Below are 17,837 nucleotides of genomic sequence, written 5' to 3' on the forward strand. Positions count from 1 at the left end.
CAGTTAAGCATGAAGCCAGATTTAGTGTTGCACCAAATCTCACATACCTGCCTGCATTGCTTCACACTAGGTTTGCTGTTTTGCATGAATAGTGCTGGTGCTAGAGTACTTACTGGTCATGTGCCTAGAGTGAATTTCTTGATTTCATAGGATGTATGGTGATATTGGTGGACTTAAGGATATTGAATTGTGTATGAGGAATAAAATATTCATCACGTGTTTTTTTTTTTGGGCTCTGGATAGCATGGTAGCCTCCAGGGTAGACTAAGTTGAGGAAAGGTTGGGGTTGGTTTCCTGTTTGTTTTTGCTTCTAATTTTCATTTGTTTGCTGTTTGTTCTGCTTTGGGTTTTGCTTGTGTATGTATATATATATAAAACAATGTATGGTTTTTAGTTTCTAGTGGAAGGCTTTTATTTTGTTCTGTGAATAGTTATTTTGTTTTCTGTGCATTTCTAGGAAGTCATCATTTGTTCTGTTTATCTGGAATTCCTAGGCTACCTTTGTTGGGCCTGCAGGAATTGATGGAGCACACCAGCCATTTGGAATTTGGTTGGTTTTGCTTGCCTCTGATGATCTAGACCTAAAAAACAAAATACTTATTTTTTTAAGTTCTGAACAGAAATAGTACATTATATATTTTGTTGTTTGGAGAGGTGATAAGAGTGGAACTGTTTGCATGGTGTTTGTTTCCAGGGTGAGTCAACTGAATCAATAGTTTGGGTTGATTTCAGATCATTTCCTTTAATGAAGAAAAACTGTGATATGGATACAAAGTTTTAATGTTCAGGAAAGATTGGCCTTGTCCTTAAGGAAATTATATTGATTAGAATTTCTCTCAAATGAATTTAAACTGACATTCACTTGGATTAAGTAGTAATAAAAAAAGGTGATATTTTCTAGTGATTTTTTTTTTATCTCAAGTAGTTTATCACTGATTGACCTTCATGTGTGTAACTTGAAAACAAAATATGTGCAAGTGTTGCACTGGTTTGAAGATTTTGGCAGTAAAAGTTACCTAATCAGTTGTCAGTACTGTGTCTGGAAACTAGTCTTGGAAGTGGGATGATGTGCTTTTAAAATAGCTGAAAAGAAATTGTTTTGTACTTGTTCTTATTTTGTCCTTGTTTTGTTGTATAGTATTGTGTCCAGATCTGGTTCCTTCTGGTGGGTTCTTGGTCTCACTGACTTCAAGAATGAAGCCACGGACCCTTGTGGTGAGTGTTACAGTTCTGTTTTTTTTTTTTTTTTTTTTTTTTTTTGATAGAATCTTGCTCTGTTGCCCAGGCTGGAGTGCAGTGGTGCAATCTCAGCTCACCACAAGCTCTGCCTCCCGGGTTCACGCCATTCTCCTGCCTCAGCCTCCCGAGCAGCTGGGACCACAGGCACCCACCATCACGCCTGGCTAATTTCTTGTATTTTTAGTAGAGATGGAGTTTCACTGTGTTAGCCAGGATGGTCTCAATCTCCTGACCTCATGATCCGCCTGCCTTGGCCTCCCAAAGTGCTGGTATTACAGGCATGAGCCACCACACCTGGCCTACAGTTCTTAAAGATGGTGTGTCTGGAGTTTGTTCCTTCCAATATTCAGATGTGTCCAGAGTTTCTTTCTTCTGGTGGGTTCGTGTTCTCGCTTGACTTCAGGAGTGAAGCTGCAGACCTTCGCAGTGAGCATTACACCTCTTAAAGGTGGCATTTCCAGAGTTGTTTATTCCTTCTGGTGGGTTTGTCATCTCGCTGACTTCAGGAGTGAAGCCGCAGACCTTTGCAGTGAGTGTTACAGCTCTTAAAGGTGGTACGTCTGGAGTTGTTTGTTCCTCCCAGTGGGTTGGTGATCTCCCTGACTTCAGGAGTGAAGCGGCAGACCTTTGCAGTGAGTGTTACAGTGCTTAAAGGTAGTGCGGACCCAAAGAGTGAGCAGCAGCAATTTATTGTGAAGAGTGAAAGAACATAGTTTCCACAGTGCAGAACGGGACCCAAGCAGGTTGCCACTGCTGGCTCGGGTGGCCAGCATTTATTCTCTTATTTGGCCCCGCCCACATCCTGCTGATCGGTCCATTTTACAGAGCACTGATTGGTCCATTTTTACAGAGTGCTGATTGGTGCATTTACAAACCTTTAGCTAGACACAAACACTGATTGGTGTGTTTTGACAGAGTGCTGATTGGTACATTTTTACAGAGTGCTGATGGGTGCATTTACAAACCTTTAGCTAGACACAGAGCGCTGATTGGTGTGTTTACAATCCTCTAGCTAGACAGAAAAGTTCTCCAAGTCCCCACCCGACCCAGAAGCCCAGCCAGCTTCACCTCTCAGTATTTAAGTGAAAGGAGATTATTTCTCATATTGAATTTCCAAAACTGATATTTGCATTTACCATATTTCAGTGATAGAGGAAAAAGTTGTCTTAGTTTGATAAATTTGGCATAGGGCTTATCACATTTTTGATACTTTGGGTCACAGTTCTGTCACTAGAATACTAGCAATTAGACATATGCAATGAGTAACCTAACTACTTTAATACCCTGGTTTGAAATACTGCAGGCAGTTATTCCTAAACACCAAATCACAGTGTTTTAATTTGTAACATGTTAGAGAAAACAACAGGACTTTCTGTAGTATAAATATCCTATTAATTAATGTTTGTGCTGTTAAGTTACAGGGCTTTGACTCTTGAGCCTCAAGAAGGCACCAACCCAATACATTTTCAGCACTGATTCCAGTCAAATCCTCAGGACAGTGATGCAAGGCCAGCGTCTGGGCCCATGTTTTGGAATGACAGGGTTGTCTTGGAGTATTGATCTGCTCTTTAATAGAAAATTGGGACCAGGCATGGGGGCTCATGCCTGTAATCTCAGCACTTTGGGAGACTGAAGTAGTGGATCACTTGAGGCCAGGAGTTCAAGACCACACTGGCCAACATGGCGAAACCCTGTCTCTACTAAAAATACAAAAATTAGGTGGGTGTGGTGTTGTATGCCTCCCAGCTACTTGGGAGGCTGAGACATGAGAATCTCTTGAACCCAGGAGGTGGAGGTTGCAGTGAGCCAAGATGGTGCCACACTGCACTCTTGAAAGCAGGTTTCTGATAACTTTGGAGATTGTGCCATTGGATTAGAGAGAAAACTTTCAGGGCCCTTATTGAAAGGCTAATGTGTTCATATCCCAATATGAGGCAGAGCAGGAGTTGATTGCATGGACTGAACTAATAAGGGACTGAAATAATTTTTTAATGGCTTTTGTTGTTTGAAATATTGCCAATTCCTTTTGTTTTTCAGAGTCTGGAGAATTTTTTTCTTTTGAGCTATTTATATCCTTGAAATATACTTTAAGTGTATTGAGTATACTTTTGTAAGCAGAATTTGAAACATGTTTCTCTCGCTGCCTAATTTCTCCAGAATATGGAAACTATTTGTGAATATTCTTTTTTTTTTTTTGTCCTTGAGATGGAGTCTTGCTCTGTTGCCCAGGCTGGAGTGCAGTGGCACGATCTCGGCTCACTGCAAGCTCTGCCTCCTGGGTTCACACCATTCTCCTGCCTCAGCCTCCCAAGTAGCTGGGACTACAGGGGCCCACCACCATGCCCGGCTGATTTTTTTTTTTTAATTTTTAGTAGAGATGGGGTTTCACCATGTTAGCCAGGATGGTCTCGATCTCCTGACCTCATGATCCACCTGCCTCTGCCTCCCAAAGTGCTGGGACTACAGGCGTGAGCCACCGTGCTCGGCTTTCTTTGTACTTTTTTTTTTTTTTTTTTTAGACAGAGTCTCACTCTGTCACCCAGGCTGGACTGCAGTGGCGTGATCTTGGCTCACTGCAAGCTCTGCCTCCTGGGTTCATGCCATTCTCCTGCCTCAGCCTCCTGAGTAGCTGGGACTACAGGCGCCTGCCACCACACCCAGCTAATTTTTTTGTATTTTTAGTAGAGACAGGGTTTCACCGTGTTAGCCAGAATGGTCTCGATCTCCTGACCTCGTCATCTGCCTGCCTTGGCCTCCCAAAGTGCCAGGATTACAGGCATGAGCCACTGTGCCCAGCCGAATATTCTTAATTCATGGCAATGTGTTTGTTTTCATACATTTAATAAGAACCTGTTTTCTTTTGTAATGGGACACACTTGGAGGAACTGGTTATTTTTCCAGTGCTTTGACTGAAATGGCCTTATGATAGGTTCCAGCAAAGCCAATTTTGGAGAGCTTATGTTGGCAATGATTCTTGCTGCACTTTGTGTAGATAATCAGGTCAAGCATATGGGACCGAAGCCTATTTTGCAGGTAGATTGGTCCTGCTGTGATTCGTCTTTGGTGGAAGTGGCAGACTGGAGACAGAAAGATTGTGTTTCAGAAGAAAACTCTATATTAGCTTAATCTTTGATTCCTCAGTGGCCACATGGTCACTCATGGTATGGAGCTGCCTATGACACCCCTCCTCAGCATGAAGCAGCCAGAAAGATCGACAGCCAGATTCCTCATGATTGAGCAATTGACAAATAGAAAGTGAGCACAGAAACTGGCCCAAGACTCCCACAGACTGTTCTTTTGGAAGAACATAGAAATTGATCCTTCTGCTGTTAAAGCTTGAAACTTGTATTAGTTTTATCTGAGTTCCTTCCTCAGGAAAGGACCTTTTAAAAAAGTATCAGAGAACTGAAACTCACCAGATCACTGCACCAGATGCCTCCTTGCCCCTCTGTAGTCCTTGTTTTCTTACACATTGTTACATTTCTTCCCTGGTAACATAAACCCCTAGTTTTAGTCAGGGAGATAGATTTGAGGCTGAGCTCTCATCTCCTTGGCTGCAGCACCTGATTAAAGCCTTCTTCCTTGGCAATACTTGTCCTCTCAGTGATTGGCTTTCTGTGTGGTGAGCAGCAGGACCTGGACCAAACCTAACCTCGGGTGTTTCCCTAACATTCTCATAGTTCCACTTATAATACACTTAATATATTAATACATGCAGTAGGTGGCTAGCACTAATTCCTATTTGTAGCCCCTGCCAAATCCCACCATGTGACACATAGCAGATGAGCAACATATACAAATTCTTGTATTCTACTGGTCATCGTAGGTGATTAGTCATGCTAGTCCCTCCTGCTTCCAGGTGCACAGGGCAGGCTTATTTTCTTGGAAATCTGCTCCCCAGCCTACCTCAGCTCAGGGCAGTCTGGGCACATCTTAGACATGCTTGAAGCCTAAGTAGGCCCTTGAACCCCAGTGGTCTAGGAGAGCTCACCCCATGGGAGTTCAGAAAGAGTGAACCCCCGTTCCTGGCCCTAAGATGCCTTCCCTTTCACTTCTCACTCCGAATCCAGAGGAATGATTATAAGGGGGTCCTGCCTGGGCACACAGATGTTCCCAGGCCCTCAGGTACCTCCTGGGACCAGCAATGGCTGGCCATATTTTGTATAAGAAGCAGGACAGTGATGCTAGAACCTTCTGTAGGGCAGGCTTTTCAGCGTTGAGATAGCAGGACACCAGGGGAGTCTCAGCTAGGTAGCCCACACTGCTTGGCCACAGCTGATGCCAAAACTCTAGAAGGTGAGAGGGCCCAGTGAGGAATTCTGGAGGCTATTATACCAAAGAGGCACAGCACTCCCCAAAGGCACCAGTCATCACACCAGAATTGAATGAGTACCTAGAGCTCAATGATGGACTGCAACCGGGAGAGCAAGAGTGGAGTCTGTGTGCCAATGCCTAGTCACTTGAGTGACCAGCAGGGGCCCTAAGGCTGCTTACAGGAGGAGGTGACTGCTAGGCCCACTCCAGCACTGTCGGGGCTGAAGCAATAAACTGGATGAAGAGACTCGTGAAGGAAAAGGGGGCACCAATGGGGTGAATGCCTTCAGTTTCCCCACGGAGTCTGGATAGACAAAGTAGCGGGAGGTCTCAGATGCTAGAGAACCAATGCCTCCCGATGGGTGGATTAGGAGCAAGCACTGAAGACAGAACATGGAGACATAAGCAAGATTGAACCTCTGGCCCTACATTTACTAACAAGAAGCTGTGTGCACCCCTGTGCAGCCAAGAAAAGACCTTGTTGACCTGCTGGCCAAGGTGCCAGGTTCTGCTAGGGTGGGGCCCTCCCTTGGCCCATACTTCCTCCTCACCAGCTGGACAGCATCCAGGTTTAGGTTAGGCTTAGGTTAGCTTAGCCTGGGAGTTTCCACTCCTTTAACTTCTGATTTAGACTCTCAGGGTTTCAAGTTCCTATAACCTTCACTTGGCCTACAGTGTTTTGTTTGGGCATCTCTCCAGTGCAGTGCATAAGAGCAGCACCTTTGGAGTCACTGGGCCGACTGGCCTGCAGCCCCACCCCTGCCTGTGTGACTACGTGCCAGTCACTTTACTCCTCTTTGGTTTGGATTTCCTTGTCTGAGAACCAAGGTCCATCTTGTACGTGGAATGTGACATCTCGATTCTAAGACATTTTGCAGTTAAAAAATCTATCACTTGAATATTGATATGTCCTAGCCATTAAGAATTTCCTTCTGGTCTTCAGGAAAGCTCCAGTCTCTAGTGCATTTTTCTTCTTCCCAGGCCCCTGCTCCATGCACCTTGGTTTGGCTAACCCTCACCAGTCCTTAAGTCCGAAGAGTTCACGTGTCTTCCTCCCCACTGCCATCATCCTGGTCCAAGCCACTGTCCTGTTTCACCTGGGCAACCACAACATCCCTTGTGTCCACTACTGCATCCCTTACCCTGTAGAACTCTCCTAGCAGGACAGACAGATATTAAGCAACTAGACAGACATGTTACCGTGATGATTATGAAGAAAAACGATGCGGTGGGTGCAGTTTAGATGGGAGGGAGTCAAGGACTGCCTTTCTGAGGAAGTGACCTTTAAGGTGAGATCTAAAGGATAAATAGAAGTTCACAAAGTGAGGTGTGGGGGCAAGAGCAGAGGGGGCAGAGGAAACTGTATGTGGAAAGAGCTGAAGGCAGGAAAGACCTCGGCCTCTTGTACAAACTGAAAGGATGCCAATGTGGCAAGAGCTTGGTGAGCAGTGGCGGTGACTCCCAGCGGCTTAGCATTGGCCTCTGGGTGGCCCACAGCTTCTGTGTGCCTTCAAGGTCCTGCACAATCTGCCCCTGCTGGCCCCTCATCCCCAGTCTCATTTCAAGTCCGTTTCTTCTTCAAAGGTGAAGCCAGCATGCTAGTGGAGGAATCTGGGTCCTGGAAGATCCCACCTACCCATCATAATAATGTAATGGGCTGTCATCTTTGCAGCTGAACCTCTCTGGGGGCGCCTGGATCCTTCCCTGCTCTCTGGATCTGGCTTCCCAGTGGGGCGAGTACATGTGAAGAACATGCCAGCAGGGGGGAAGGGGCTGGCTGCTGTGACAGGGTGCAGGCTGGGTGGGGGTTGTTGCTCAGCAGACAGAGTCTCCTGCAGACCCTGTGGAACCCTTTGCTCCAAGGCCTTTGCCTGCATGCTCCTTCTGCTACCCCAGCCTTTGGGAGACCTTGCCAAATGTGACTGCCAAGCCTCAGCTCTCTGTGAAAGTCAACCCATGAGCAGTGCCCAGAGTTTCAGTAAAGTGATTAGGGAAAGATGGGACAATGCCAGGTTTAAGACAGCCAGAGGTGACCAGCAGGGACCAGCAGGGACTGTGGGCTTAAATATTTCTTATTTGGGTATTAGAGGGGCATCTGGCTTCTGCAGGTGGGAGAAGAGAGGGACATTGGATTATATTCTTTTGCTCTTTAATGCATAAAGAACTATCTCTCCTGGTACCTGTGTGTGGCTGGGTCTCCCAGGATGGCGCCTGAGAGGAATAACCAGAGGGAGAAGTGCATCCTCTCTCACCCCAGAAATGGAGGAGCAGAGCAGGACCCTGCAGAACAAAGATGACAAGTCTAGAATGACATGGAGGCAAGGGAAATGAGGGCAGGGCTCTACTTACAGTTCCAAGAACAGGGTCAGCAGATAATGTAAGACTTTGGGGAATTTTTCCAACACTTCCATGTCTTTTATTTTACTGTCATCTTTTCCTTCTTTTTTACACAGATTAAAAAAAAAAAAACCCTCAGAGGCTGGGCATGGTGGCTCACGCCTGTAATGCCAGCACTTTGGGAGGCCAAGGCAGGTGGATCACTTGAGGTCAGGAGTTCGAGACTAACCTAGCCAACATGGTGAAACCCCGTCTCCACTAAAAATACAAAAATTAGCTGAGCGTGGCTAGGTGCGGTGGCTCACACCTGTAATCCCAGCGGATCACGAGGTCAGGAGATGGAGACCATCCTGGCTAACATGGTGAAACCCCGTCTCCACTAAAAATACAAAAAATTAGCCGAGTGTGGTGGTGGGCGCCTGTAGTCACAGCTACTCAGGAGGCTGAGGCAGGAGAATGGCGTGAACCTGGGAGGTGGAGCTTGCAGTGAGCCGAGACTGCGCTATTGCACTCCAGCCTGGGCGACAGAGTGAGACTCGTCTCAAAAAAAAAAAAAAAAAAAAAAGTCCTTAGAAAGCCTCGCTGCATTTCCTGAAGGAGATAGGAATGAACAGGCTTTGGTCCTGCCTGAGCTGGCAGAGGAGAGAGCCCAAGTCCAGTGTGATCTCTCAGTGCCAGGCAGTCCTGTGCCCAGAAAGGGACAAGCAGAGGTGGCTTCAGATGAGCTGGAGCCCCCCAGTCCTCAGCCTCCCCTCTTTCCCTCTTCTGGCCTTGGCCCCCCAGCTAAGCAGAAGTTAGACAAGGTGTGGGCAAACACCTTTATTCTGTGTCCCAAATTCCCCAGGGCAAGAGAAAGAGGTTGCTGGGGTCAGTGCTGCAGGGACCATACAGACTCCAACTGCAAGTCTGGCTTGGGGACAGACATGCTGTGTTTCTTCTGGCTGTGGCTGGAGATGGCTCACCAGAGGGGGTCAGTTGGTCTTCACCTCTAAGTCTACCTCGGAGTTGGAGAGGGAAGGAAGCCGAACTCCAGCGAGGGTGTGAAACCCTGTGACCTGCTCTTGCTCTTGGATCTGGTCTCTGAGGCGCTGGATTTCTAGGCGCTGCATTTCAATGATCCTCCCAGTTTCTTCTTGCTCATTCAACCTTGCGGCGGGAGCTGTGCTGAGCATGTCCCTGCTGGGTTCTGTAAGAGACAACAGGACTCATGTGGGCCTGTCCATTGCACTGCTGCAGAGCCGATCCTCCCCTCCTCCCTCCCTGCTTTCTCAAACATTTATTGGGCACCTACTGTGGAGCACTCAATCCCAGATGCTGGAGGTACAGTGATAAGCCATTTTGCTGTCTCGCAGAGAGATGGAGAAGTGAAGCAGCATACTTCAGAGTGATGAGGTGAATACTAAGAACCACCCCAGCCCAGCCCCTCTCCTGAGCCCCCAGATCCGCCTGCACAGAGGCCCCCACCCATGGAGGCTGCCCCTTCTCCCATTCTCCACATCCTAGCAGGATGGCACTCTTCTCCTGACCTATGTTGGCTTCTGAACTGCCAGTCTTTCTCCTTGTGCAAAACCCCTGCTCCTGGAGACAGACCCCTTCGTGCCTCTCCAGGTGTGTCCACTCATACCTTGTTCCTTGAGAACTTTCTCCCCTGAGTCATCCTCCCTGTCTCAGGTGCTGGCATCATCCTGGGCAATGGCAGTGTCCACCAGGGTCCACGGCTCACCCCTGCCCCGCAAGGCTGAACTTGCAGCATTAGTGACCTTGGCCTCCATGCCATGCCAGCACCCACTCCTGTGGCTTCCCCTGATGCCATGCTTTAGGTCTTTGACTCTAGCACTGTTCTCTGACCACAACTGCTGTAACTGCTCTATGCATGACACACATGATCTTGGACTGAACTGAGAACCCCCTCTTCCTGGACAACTCAATTTCTTGCCTAACAAATTGCCTCCTTTTAGATTTACTCCCTTTTCTGGCCAGCTAGACCCCAGTGAGTTTCTTCCTCCATCTTCCCAACAGCACCCTCAGTGTTCTAGTTGCCCTGTCCTCCTGTCCCATGCGCCCTGCTTGGGATCCACTGGGCTTCCTGGATTTGATGATTGGCATCTTTCATCAGTTCTGGAAAAACTCTTGGCTGTGCCTTATTGTAATGTTGCCTCTCCTCATTCTTTCTTTCTCAAACTTCAATTAGACATACATTGCATTATCCCACTCTCTCCTCTTTGTCTTTTACTATATCTTTATCTCTCTGGGCTGCAATCTGGGCAATTTATTCTTTTAGCTCACAAATTCCCCCTTCAGATATGTCTAATCTACTGTTCAATCTGTCCATTGAGCTTCTAATTATAATAGTTTTCATTTCTAGAAGCATTATTTGGTTCCTTTTCAAATCTGCCTATGCAATTTTGGAAGACTTTTGCTTTTTTATCTTATTTTCAAATTCCTTTTTTATTTTTTCAGACATGAAATTTTCTTATTTTAATAATCATACTAGCTATGAGTCTTTGTTGGTTTTATTCTGTAGTTTTTTTGTTGTTGTTGATTTTCACTTCTGGTGGTTTATTTTTTCAAGTATTTAATGACTTCTGATTGTGAGCTCAGGTTCCTCAGAACACTATTTATGGGAATTCTTTGAAGCCTATATTTAAAAGGTACTCCTCCAGAGAAAATTTGCATTTGCTTCTGCTTGGGGCCTAGGGACACTACTACGGTGGGGTCCTTTTAAGGTAAATTTTCAGCCAAGATCGCCTTGAGCCACAAATTGAATGCAAATTCTAGACTAAAACTTGTCTGAGTAGGGACTTTGGGTTAGAAATTGTCATGCAGAGACCTTGTCTGAAGTTTTTTCTTTCCTTCATCCAGAGCCAAGATTGACACAAACAGTTTCTCACCCATCTTCTTATGCAAGATAAGTTTTCTCCTCTAGTCAACCTTTAGTTTCTTAATTCGTTCTATTTTGCTTTGACTCTTTCTTTTCTTTTCTTTGTTTTTAAAACAGATATCCTTGTCAGTTTTCCCATATGCATAAGGGGAGAAAAATAAAAATGTGCCTGCAATAGTAAACTGGAAGGAAAGCAAGGTTTTCCTAATATTTTATTAATTTATTTATGAAAGTTATATATGCTCATGGTCGAATAACTCTATAAGGCTTATTACAAATAACAGTATCTCTTATTCTACATTCCATTCAATTTCTCAATCCTCAGAGGCAACAATTTCAATTAGTTTAGCTAATTCCTTTATATCTACTTCCATACTCTGCTTTGATTAATGTACTTACGTTGCTTCTTTGACTTATCATTTTTAGGCATTCTCTATTGACTTCTCTCTATGAAAGACGAGGATTTAGCTTTCCTTCAGCACCTTCCCCTGCCCCTGCAAATTCCCGTCCTTTCATCCTCCTAATTTTGAGTAGATCAATAGTCAGAATTTAATGATGATTTATATAACTGCTGGTCACAGTTGAGCCATGTAGTATACAATGATTCATTTCTCTTTTCCATACAATAATTTGTGTTTCCTAAAGTTAATAATTGCTTTGTTTTTTTCATTTGTGAAATTTTATATGTCCATATTGCTAATGAAACTGTCTCAATAGTTCCATAGACAGTTGTTTTTGAATAAACATAGAAATTTACCCTTCTTCTCTTAAAGCCTGAAACCTGTATTTGTTTTATCTGAGTTCGTTCTTCAGGAAAGGACCTTCAGGCTCCTTAAAAAGGAAATGTCAAAGAACTGAAACTCACCAGATCACTGCACCGGGTGGCCCTTGGCCCCTCCCTAGTTCTTGTTTTCTTACCCATGTAACATTTCTTCCCTGGTATATAAATCCTCCCCGTTTTAGTCAGTTAGAGATATGGATTTGAGACTGAGCTCCCATCTCCTTGGCTGCAGCACCTGATTAAAGCCTTCTTCCTTGGTAATACTTGTCCTCCCAGTGATTGGCTTTCTATGCTGTAAGCACCAGGACCTTGACCAAACTCCTGGTGTTTCAGCAATATATTTTGTTTCCTTGACCGGGAATGTCTTGCTCATGGCAGCTCGGTTGCTGTGGGCTGGGAGTCTCAGAAGCCCTCCTAAGCAGCTGCCCACCTAATTTTGGCTGGAGGTGAATTTCCGTCTCTCTCTGGCCCTGCCACAGCCAGCCCCAACTTTGTTCCTGATTGCCTTGGAAGAACTGCCTTTGAAATTTGACATCTGTACACAGATAGGTGAGCAGCATCTGCTCCTCTCAATTTGGGAAAATTTTAAAGGAATTTCCATTTGTAGGTGGAACAAGACCAACTGACTGAGAGCGAAGCACCCTGACTGTTTCAGTATGGACACTCTTGAGGACTTGTTTGTAATTGTGTGTTGTGTCCCGGCAAGTGAGTGTCTCTTTTGGGTACCAGACAGTGGGATCAGCTCCTCTCAATTTGGGAAATTCTTTATGGAATTTCCATTTGCAAGTCGATCAAGCCCAGCCAGTAGAGAAAGGGTGCACCCTGGCTGTTTCAGTTTGGACACTAGGGGCTTGTTTGTTGCTGCAGCAGTTGGATAGTGTTTTGGTGATTGTGTGTGTTTGATATAGTCATGGGAAATCAGAATTTAGCCAACTTGATATTCTTTTGCAATACTATTTGGCCCCAATCTTGTTTGGAATCTGGACTTTGCTGCTGAATGGAAAAGTGGGATGGAGTTGCATGGATCCAGGCTTTTGTGCTGCTGTTCTAAGCAGAGTTGGGCCTGGTTAATATGTGATGTTTTCCTTCGGTGCTGTTTAGCCCCAGTGTTCTTTGGAGTCCGGGGAAGTCTGGCCTTTAAAAATCAAACTGCCATGGACACTGCTTTACCCAAAATTTTGGTTCACATTCTTCACTGGATTAACTATTGGGGCAAACAACGTATAACCATGTAAAACCAGTACGCTTGTATTGGCATTTCATGGCTAGAGTTCTAAGGTAAAATTATTGGATTTTCGTTTGTGTGTGTGTCTACTTGTATGTGTCTATTTGTATGTACACTTATTGTTACATGTTGTGTCTACCAAATTGGCTTATAAGTAAAAGAGCACTCATACGTTAAGTGAAAAAGTCCAAGCAATTTTCAAGTTCACGTGACTTATGTAAATCTTTACTAAACAAACCGGCTTTAAAATTATTGGTAGAATGAAATTGTCAGCATACATTTTTGTTTGGGTTTTATATATGTCTCTGCTAGATATTTTGAGGTTTCAGTGTTTGGCATAGAAGGTTATAAAGCTGTTAATCTAGCCAAAACAAAATGATTTTGGTATGCCTTCTTTGACAGATGAGACTAATTTAATGTTGTTAGGTGAATCTTCTGAGTTATTGGCAAAAATATCTATGTATTTAACTTTGAGCCTCTTATTTAGGTGAGCACCTGATGTTCACTGGCTATTAAGAAAATGGTTGGGCCAGGCGCAGTGGCTCACACCTGTAATCCCCACACTTTGGGAGGCCGAGGTGGGCAGATTGGCTGAGCTCAGGAGTTCGAGACCAGTCTGGGCAAACACGGTGAAACCCCATTTCTACTAAAATACAAAAAAAAAAAAAAAAAGTTAGCTGGGTGTGGTGGCGTGCGCCTGTAGTCCCAGCTACTCGGGAGGCTGAGGCAGGAGAATTGCTTGAACCCGGAAGGCACAGGTTGCAGTGAGCCAAGATTGCGCCACTGCACTCCAGCCTGGGTGACAGAGCAAGACTCCATCTCAAAAAAAAAAAAAAAAAAAGAAATGGTTAACAAGGAAATAACTAACTTTGTATAATTGTGTCTAATATCTCAGTTTTCAGAAGTAATCTAGATAAACTGTTAAAAATGAAGAAACCAAATACATGTCAATGGGATAAATGTTTTAGGTAAACTTTTTGTGTAACTTAAAATCTTAAAATTATTTTTGATGCTCATTGGCTATCTGGGTATCTGGGTCATTTCCAATTAAGAAAGGGTTACGGGCTGGGCATGGTGGCTCACGCCTATAATCCCAGCACTTTGGGAGGCCGAGGCCGAGGGGGGTGGATCACAAGGTCAGGAGATCGAGACCATCCTGGCTAACATGGTGAAACCTCGTCTCTACTAAAAATACAAAAAAAAAAAAAAAAAAAAAAAAATTAGCTGGGAGTGGTGGTGGGTGCCTGTAGTCCCAGCTGCTCGGGAGGCTGAGGCAGGAGAATGGCATGAACCCAGGAGGCGGAACTTGCAGTGAGCCGAGATCACGCCACTGCACTCCAGCCTGGGTGACAGAGTGAGACTCCATCTCAAAAAATAAAATTAAAAAAAAGGTTATGATATGGAGAAATATGTTTCTAAAAGTTGTGGAATTGTTCTCATGTATAAAATGCTCATATCTGATAGTTCAGGATTTCTTGCTTTTTAGGGTTTCACTAAAATTTAAGGTTATTAAGGATAATAATTATAGTTAATATATAATTCTGTATATGAAATGGGCCAAAAGATGTTATTAGTGGGAAAAAAATAATTTTGTCTAATTTAGAAGTTATTAAAAGTTAATTCAAATTATGGACATGAAAATTTTTTTATGGCTGGGTACAGTGGCTCACGTCTGTAATCCCAGCACTTTGGGAGGCTGAGGCAGGCAGATTACGAAGTCAGGAGATCAAGACCATCCTGGATAACACGGTGAAACCCCATCTCTACTAAAAATACAAAAAAAATTAGCCAGGTCTGGTGGCACGTGCCTGTAGTACCAGCTACTTGGGAGGCTGAGGCAGGAGAATGGTGTCAACCCGGGAGGCGGGGCTTGCAGTGAGCCGAGATTGCGCCACTGCACTCCAGCCTGGGCGACAGAGCGAGACTCTGTCTCAAAAAAAAAAAAAAAAAAAAAAAAATTTTTTTATGAAACAAGGTAGGGGAGAGAGATGTGAAGAAAGTTATGGATATGAAGATATATTTTTTGGTAAGGAAGGTTATAAAGAAGATAGTAAGTTTGTATGAGAAAGAATTTTGTATGATGAATTTTTGTCCTGGAGCAAAATAACTGGTTCTTTTTTTTTTTTTTTCTTTGAGACAGAGTCTTGCTCTGTCACCCAGGCTGGAGTGCAGCAGTGCAATCTTGGCTCACTGCAAGCTCTGCCTCCTGGGTTCACGCCATTCTCCTGCTTCAGTAGCTGAGTGGCTACCTCCCGAGTAGCTGGGACTACAGGCGCCTGCCACCACGCCTGGCTAATTTCTTGTATTTTTAGTAGAGACAGGGTTTCACCATGTTAGCCAGGATGGTCTCGATCTCCTGACCTCGTGATCCACCCACCTTGGCCTCCCAAAGTGCTGGGATTACAGGCATGAGCCACCGCACCTGGCCAAATGACTGGTTCTTTAAAGAAAAATGAAGAAGAATAAAATCTGGGACTGGATGGAAAGCTTAGGCATGTCACGCATGGTCTGTGTAAGTCACATGTAGTTTTTTTTTGTTTGTTTCTTTGCACATACAGAGAAATTAGAAAGTTTAGATAATAAAATATTCTTTAAAACCTTATAAAGAATTGGAGACATCTGGATAATTAACACTTTCATAGTTAAAATTCTTAGTCTTGATGAAGGCAAAATAAGAAATATTTTAAACAAATGTATTGGCAGTTTGACAATTCTTTTTTAATACAGTTAAGCATGAAGCCAGATTTAGTGTGAAGCCAAATCTCACATACATGCCTGTATTGCTTCACACTATGTTTGCTGTTTTGCATGAATAGTGCTGGCACTGGAGTACTTACTAATAGGTCATGTACCTAGAGTGAATTTCTTGATTGCACAGGATGTATGGTGATATTGGTGGACTTAAGGATATTGAATTGTGTATGAAGAATAAAATATTCATCATGTGGTTTTTTGGGCTCTGGGTAACATGGTAGTCTCCAGGGTAGACTGAGTGGGGAAATGTTGGGGTTGGTTTCCTGTTTGTTTTGCTTCTAATTTTTATTTGTTTGCTGTTTGTTCTCTTTTGTGTTTTGCTTGTGTATGCATATGTATAAAATCATCCATGTTCTTTAGTTTCTAGTGGAAGGCTTTTATAAGTTCTGAACAGAAATAGTACATTATATATTGTTGTTTGGAGAGGTGGATGAAAGTGGAACTGTTTGAGTGGTGTTTGTTTCTAGTGTGAGTCACTTGAATCAATAGTTTGTGTTGGTTTTAGATCTTTTCCTTTAATGAAGAAGAACTGTGATATGGGTACAAAGTTTTAATGTTCAGGAAACATTGGCCTTGTCCTTAAGGAAATTATATTGATTAGAATTTCTCTCAAACTAATTTAAAGTGACATTCACTTGGATTAAGCAGTAATAAAAAAGGTGAGACTTTCTAGTAATTTTTAATCTCAAGCTGTTTATCACTGATGGGCCTTCATGTGTGTACTCGAAAACAAAATATGTTCAGGTTTTTAATACAATTAAGCATGATGCCAGATTTAGTATGGAGCCAAATCTCACATACATGCCTGCATTGCTTACATTGCTGCAAATCTCACAAACAACTTATCTATTTTTTATTTTGTTGCCTGTGCTTTTTGTGTCATTTGCCAAATAAATAATTGCCAAATCCAATGTTATGAAGCTTTTCCTCTATGCTTTCTTCTAAGAGTTTTATAGTTTTAGCTCTTCTGTTTAGATCTTTGATTCATTTTGAGTTAATTGTCGTATATGGTGTAAGGTAAGTGTCTACCTTAATTCTTTTGTATGTGTATATCCAGTTTTCCCAACATTACTTGTTGAGAAGACTGTCCTTTCCCTACTAAATGATCTTGGTACCCTTGTTGACAATCACTTGACCATTTATTTGAGGGTTTATATCTGGCCTCTATATTCTATTTCATTGGTCTGTATGTCTGTTTTTATGCCAGTATCACACTGTTTTGATTGCTATAGCTTTGTTGCAGGTTGTGAAATCAGAAAGTATGAGACCTCCAACCTTGTTCTTCTTTTTCAAGATTGTTTTGGCTATTCAGGGTACCTTGATATTCCATATGAATTTTGGAATGGATTTTTCTGTTTCTGCAAAAATGTCATTGAGGTTTTTATAGGGATTGCAGTGAATCTGCAGATCACATTGGGTAGTACTGACATCTTAACAAGTCTTCCAATCCACCACTTACTGGTATTTAATTTCTTTCAGCAATGTTTTGTAGTGTTCAGTCTTTTGCTTCTTCAGTTAAATTTATTCCCAAGTATTTTATTCTTTTTGATGCAATTGTAAATGCAATTGTTTTCTTAATTTCCGTTTTGGATAGTACATTGTTAGTATATAAAAATTGCAACATTTTTGTGTGCATTGATTTTGTATCCTGTAATTGTGATTTTTGATCCTTTGTATAAAAATTTTCCTTAACTCCTTTAGAAGTCTGGAGGAGTTCTTTCCTCATACTCTGGTGTTCTGAAATTTCAAGATGATGGACTTGATGTAGGTCTGTTTTTAGCCACTGTGTTGGATAGTAGGTGGATCTAACAGCTTCTTAAACAGATTTTTTTCTGTTTTCAGCCCTACCTTCACTTCCACCTCCAGAGATATCTGCTTCTGATCATTCCTGAGCCTTTTGAGGGTTTTGTGGCATACATTGGATTTCTTCTAGGTTCACCACTCTGGCTTCTGGGTCGGGGTGGGGGTATGTTGATGAATCACAAGTGACAGGAGTTGATATTTGTTGGAAGTAGGGGACTGGGGTCCCAGGAATTCATTAGACTTCTCTCTCAATTTTTGTATATGTCTGGAAATCTCCAAGATAGTAATATGAAGACTCTGGCTATATCACATGGCATCCTGAGGAGGTCTCAAATGAATATTTGTTAGGATACTTGGACATATTTAAAACTTTTTTTTTTTTTTTTTTTTGAGACAGGGTCTTGCTCTGTCACCTAGACTGGAGTGTAGTGGCGTGATCATGGCTCACAGCAGCCTTGAACCTCTGAGGTTCAGGTGATCAATTTTACTCTAAAATCCTCACA

At 43.3% G+C, this 17,837-nt stretch overlaps 1 protein-coding gene across 9 annotated transcripts in view; it reads right to left on the reverse strand.

Moving 5' to 3' along the window:
• Positions 1 to 8,694: 8,694 nt before the first annotated feature.
• Positions 8,695 to 17,837, reverse strand: part of CFAP57 (cilia and flagella associated protein 57) — an 84,761-nt gene continuing 75,618 nt past the window's right edge. For all 9 annotated transcript variants that reach the window (XM_055346487.2, XM_055346474.2, XM_055346481.2 and 6 more), the window contains one exon: positions 8,695 to 9,076. In XM_055346487.2, coding sequence (XP_055202462.2) covers positions 8,862 to 9,076 — 215 coding nt within the window. In that variant the 3' untranslated portion in view covers positions 8,695 to 8,861. The remainder of the gene's footprint in view (positions 9,077 to 17,837) is intronic.

Source organism: Gorilla gorilla, chromosome 1, assembly GCF_029281585.2.
Source record: "Gorilla gorilla gorilla isolate KB3781 chromosome 1, NHGRI_mGorGor1-v2.1_pri, whole genome shotgun sequence".
NCBI lineage: Eukaryota > Metazoa > Chordata > Mammalia > Primates > Hominidae > Gorilla > Gorilla gorilla.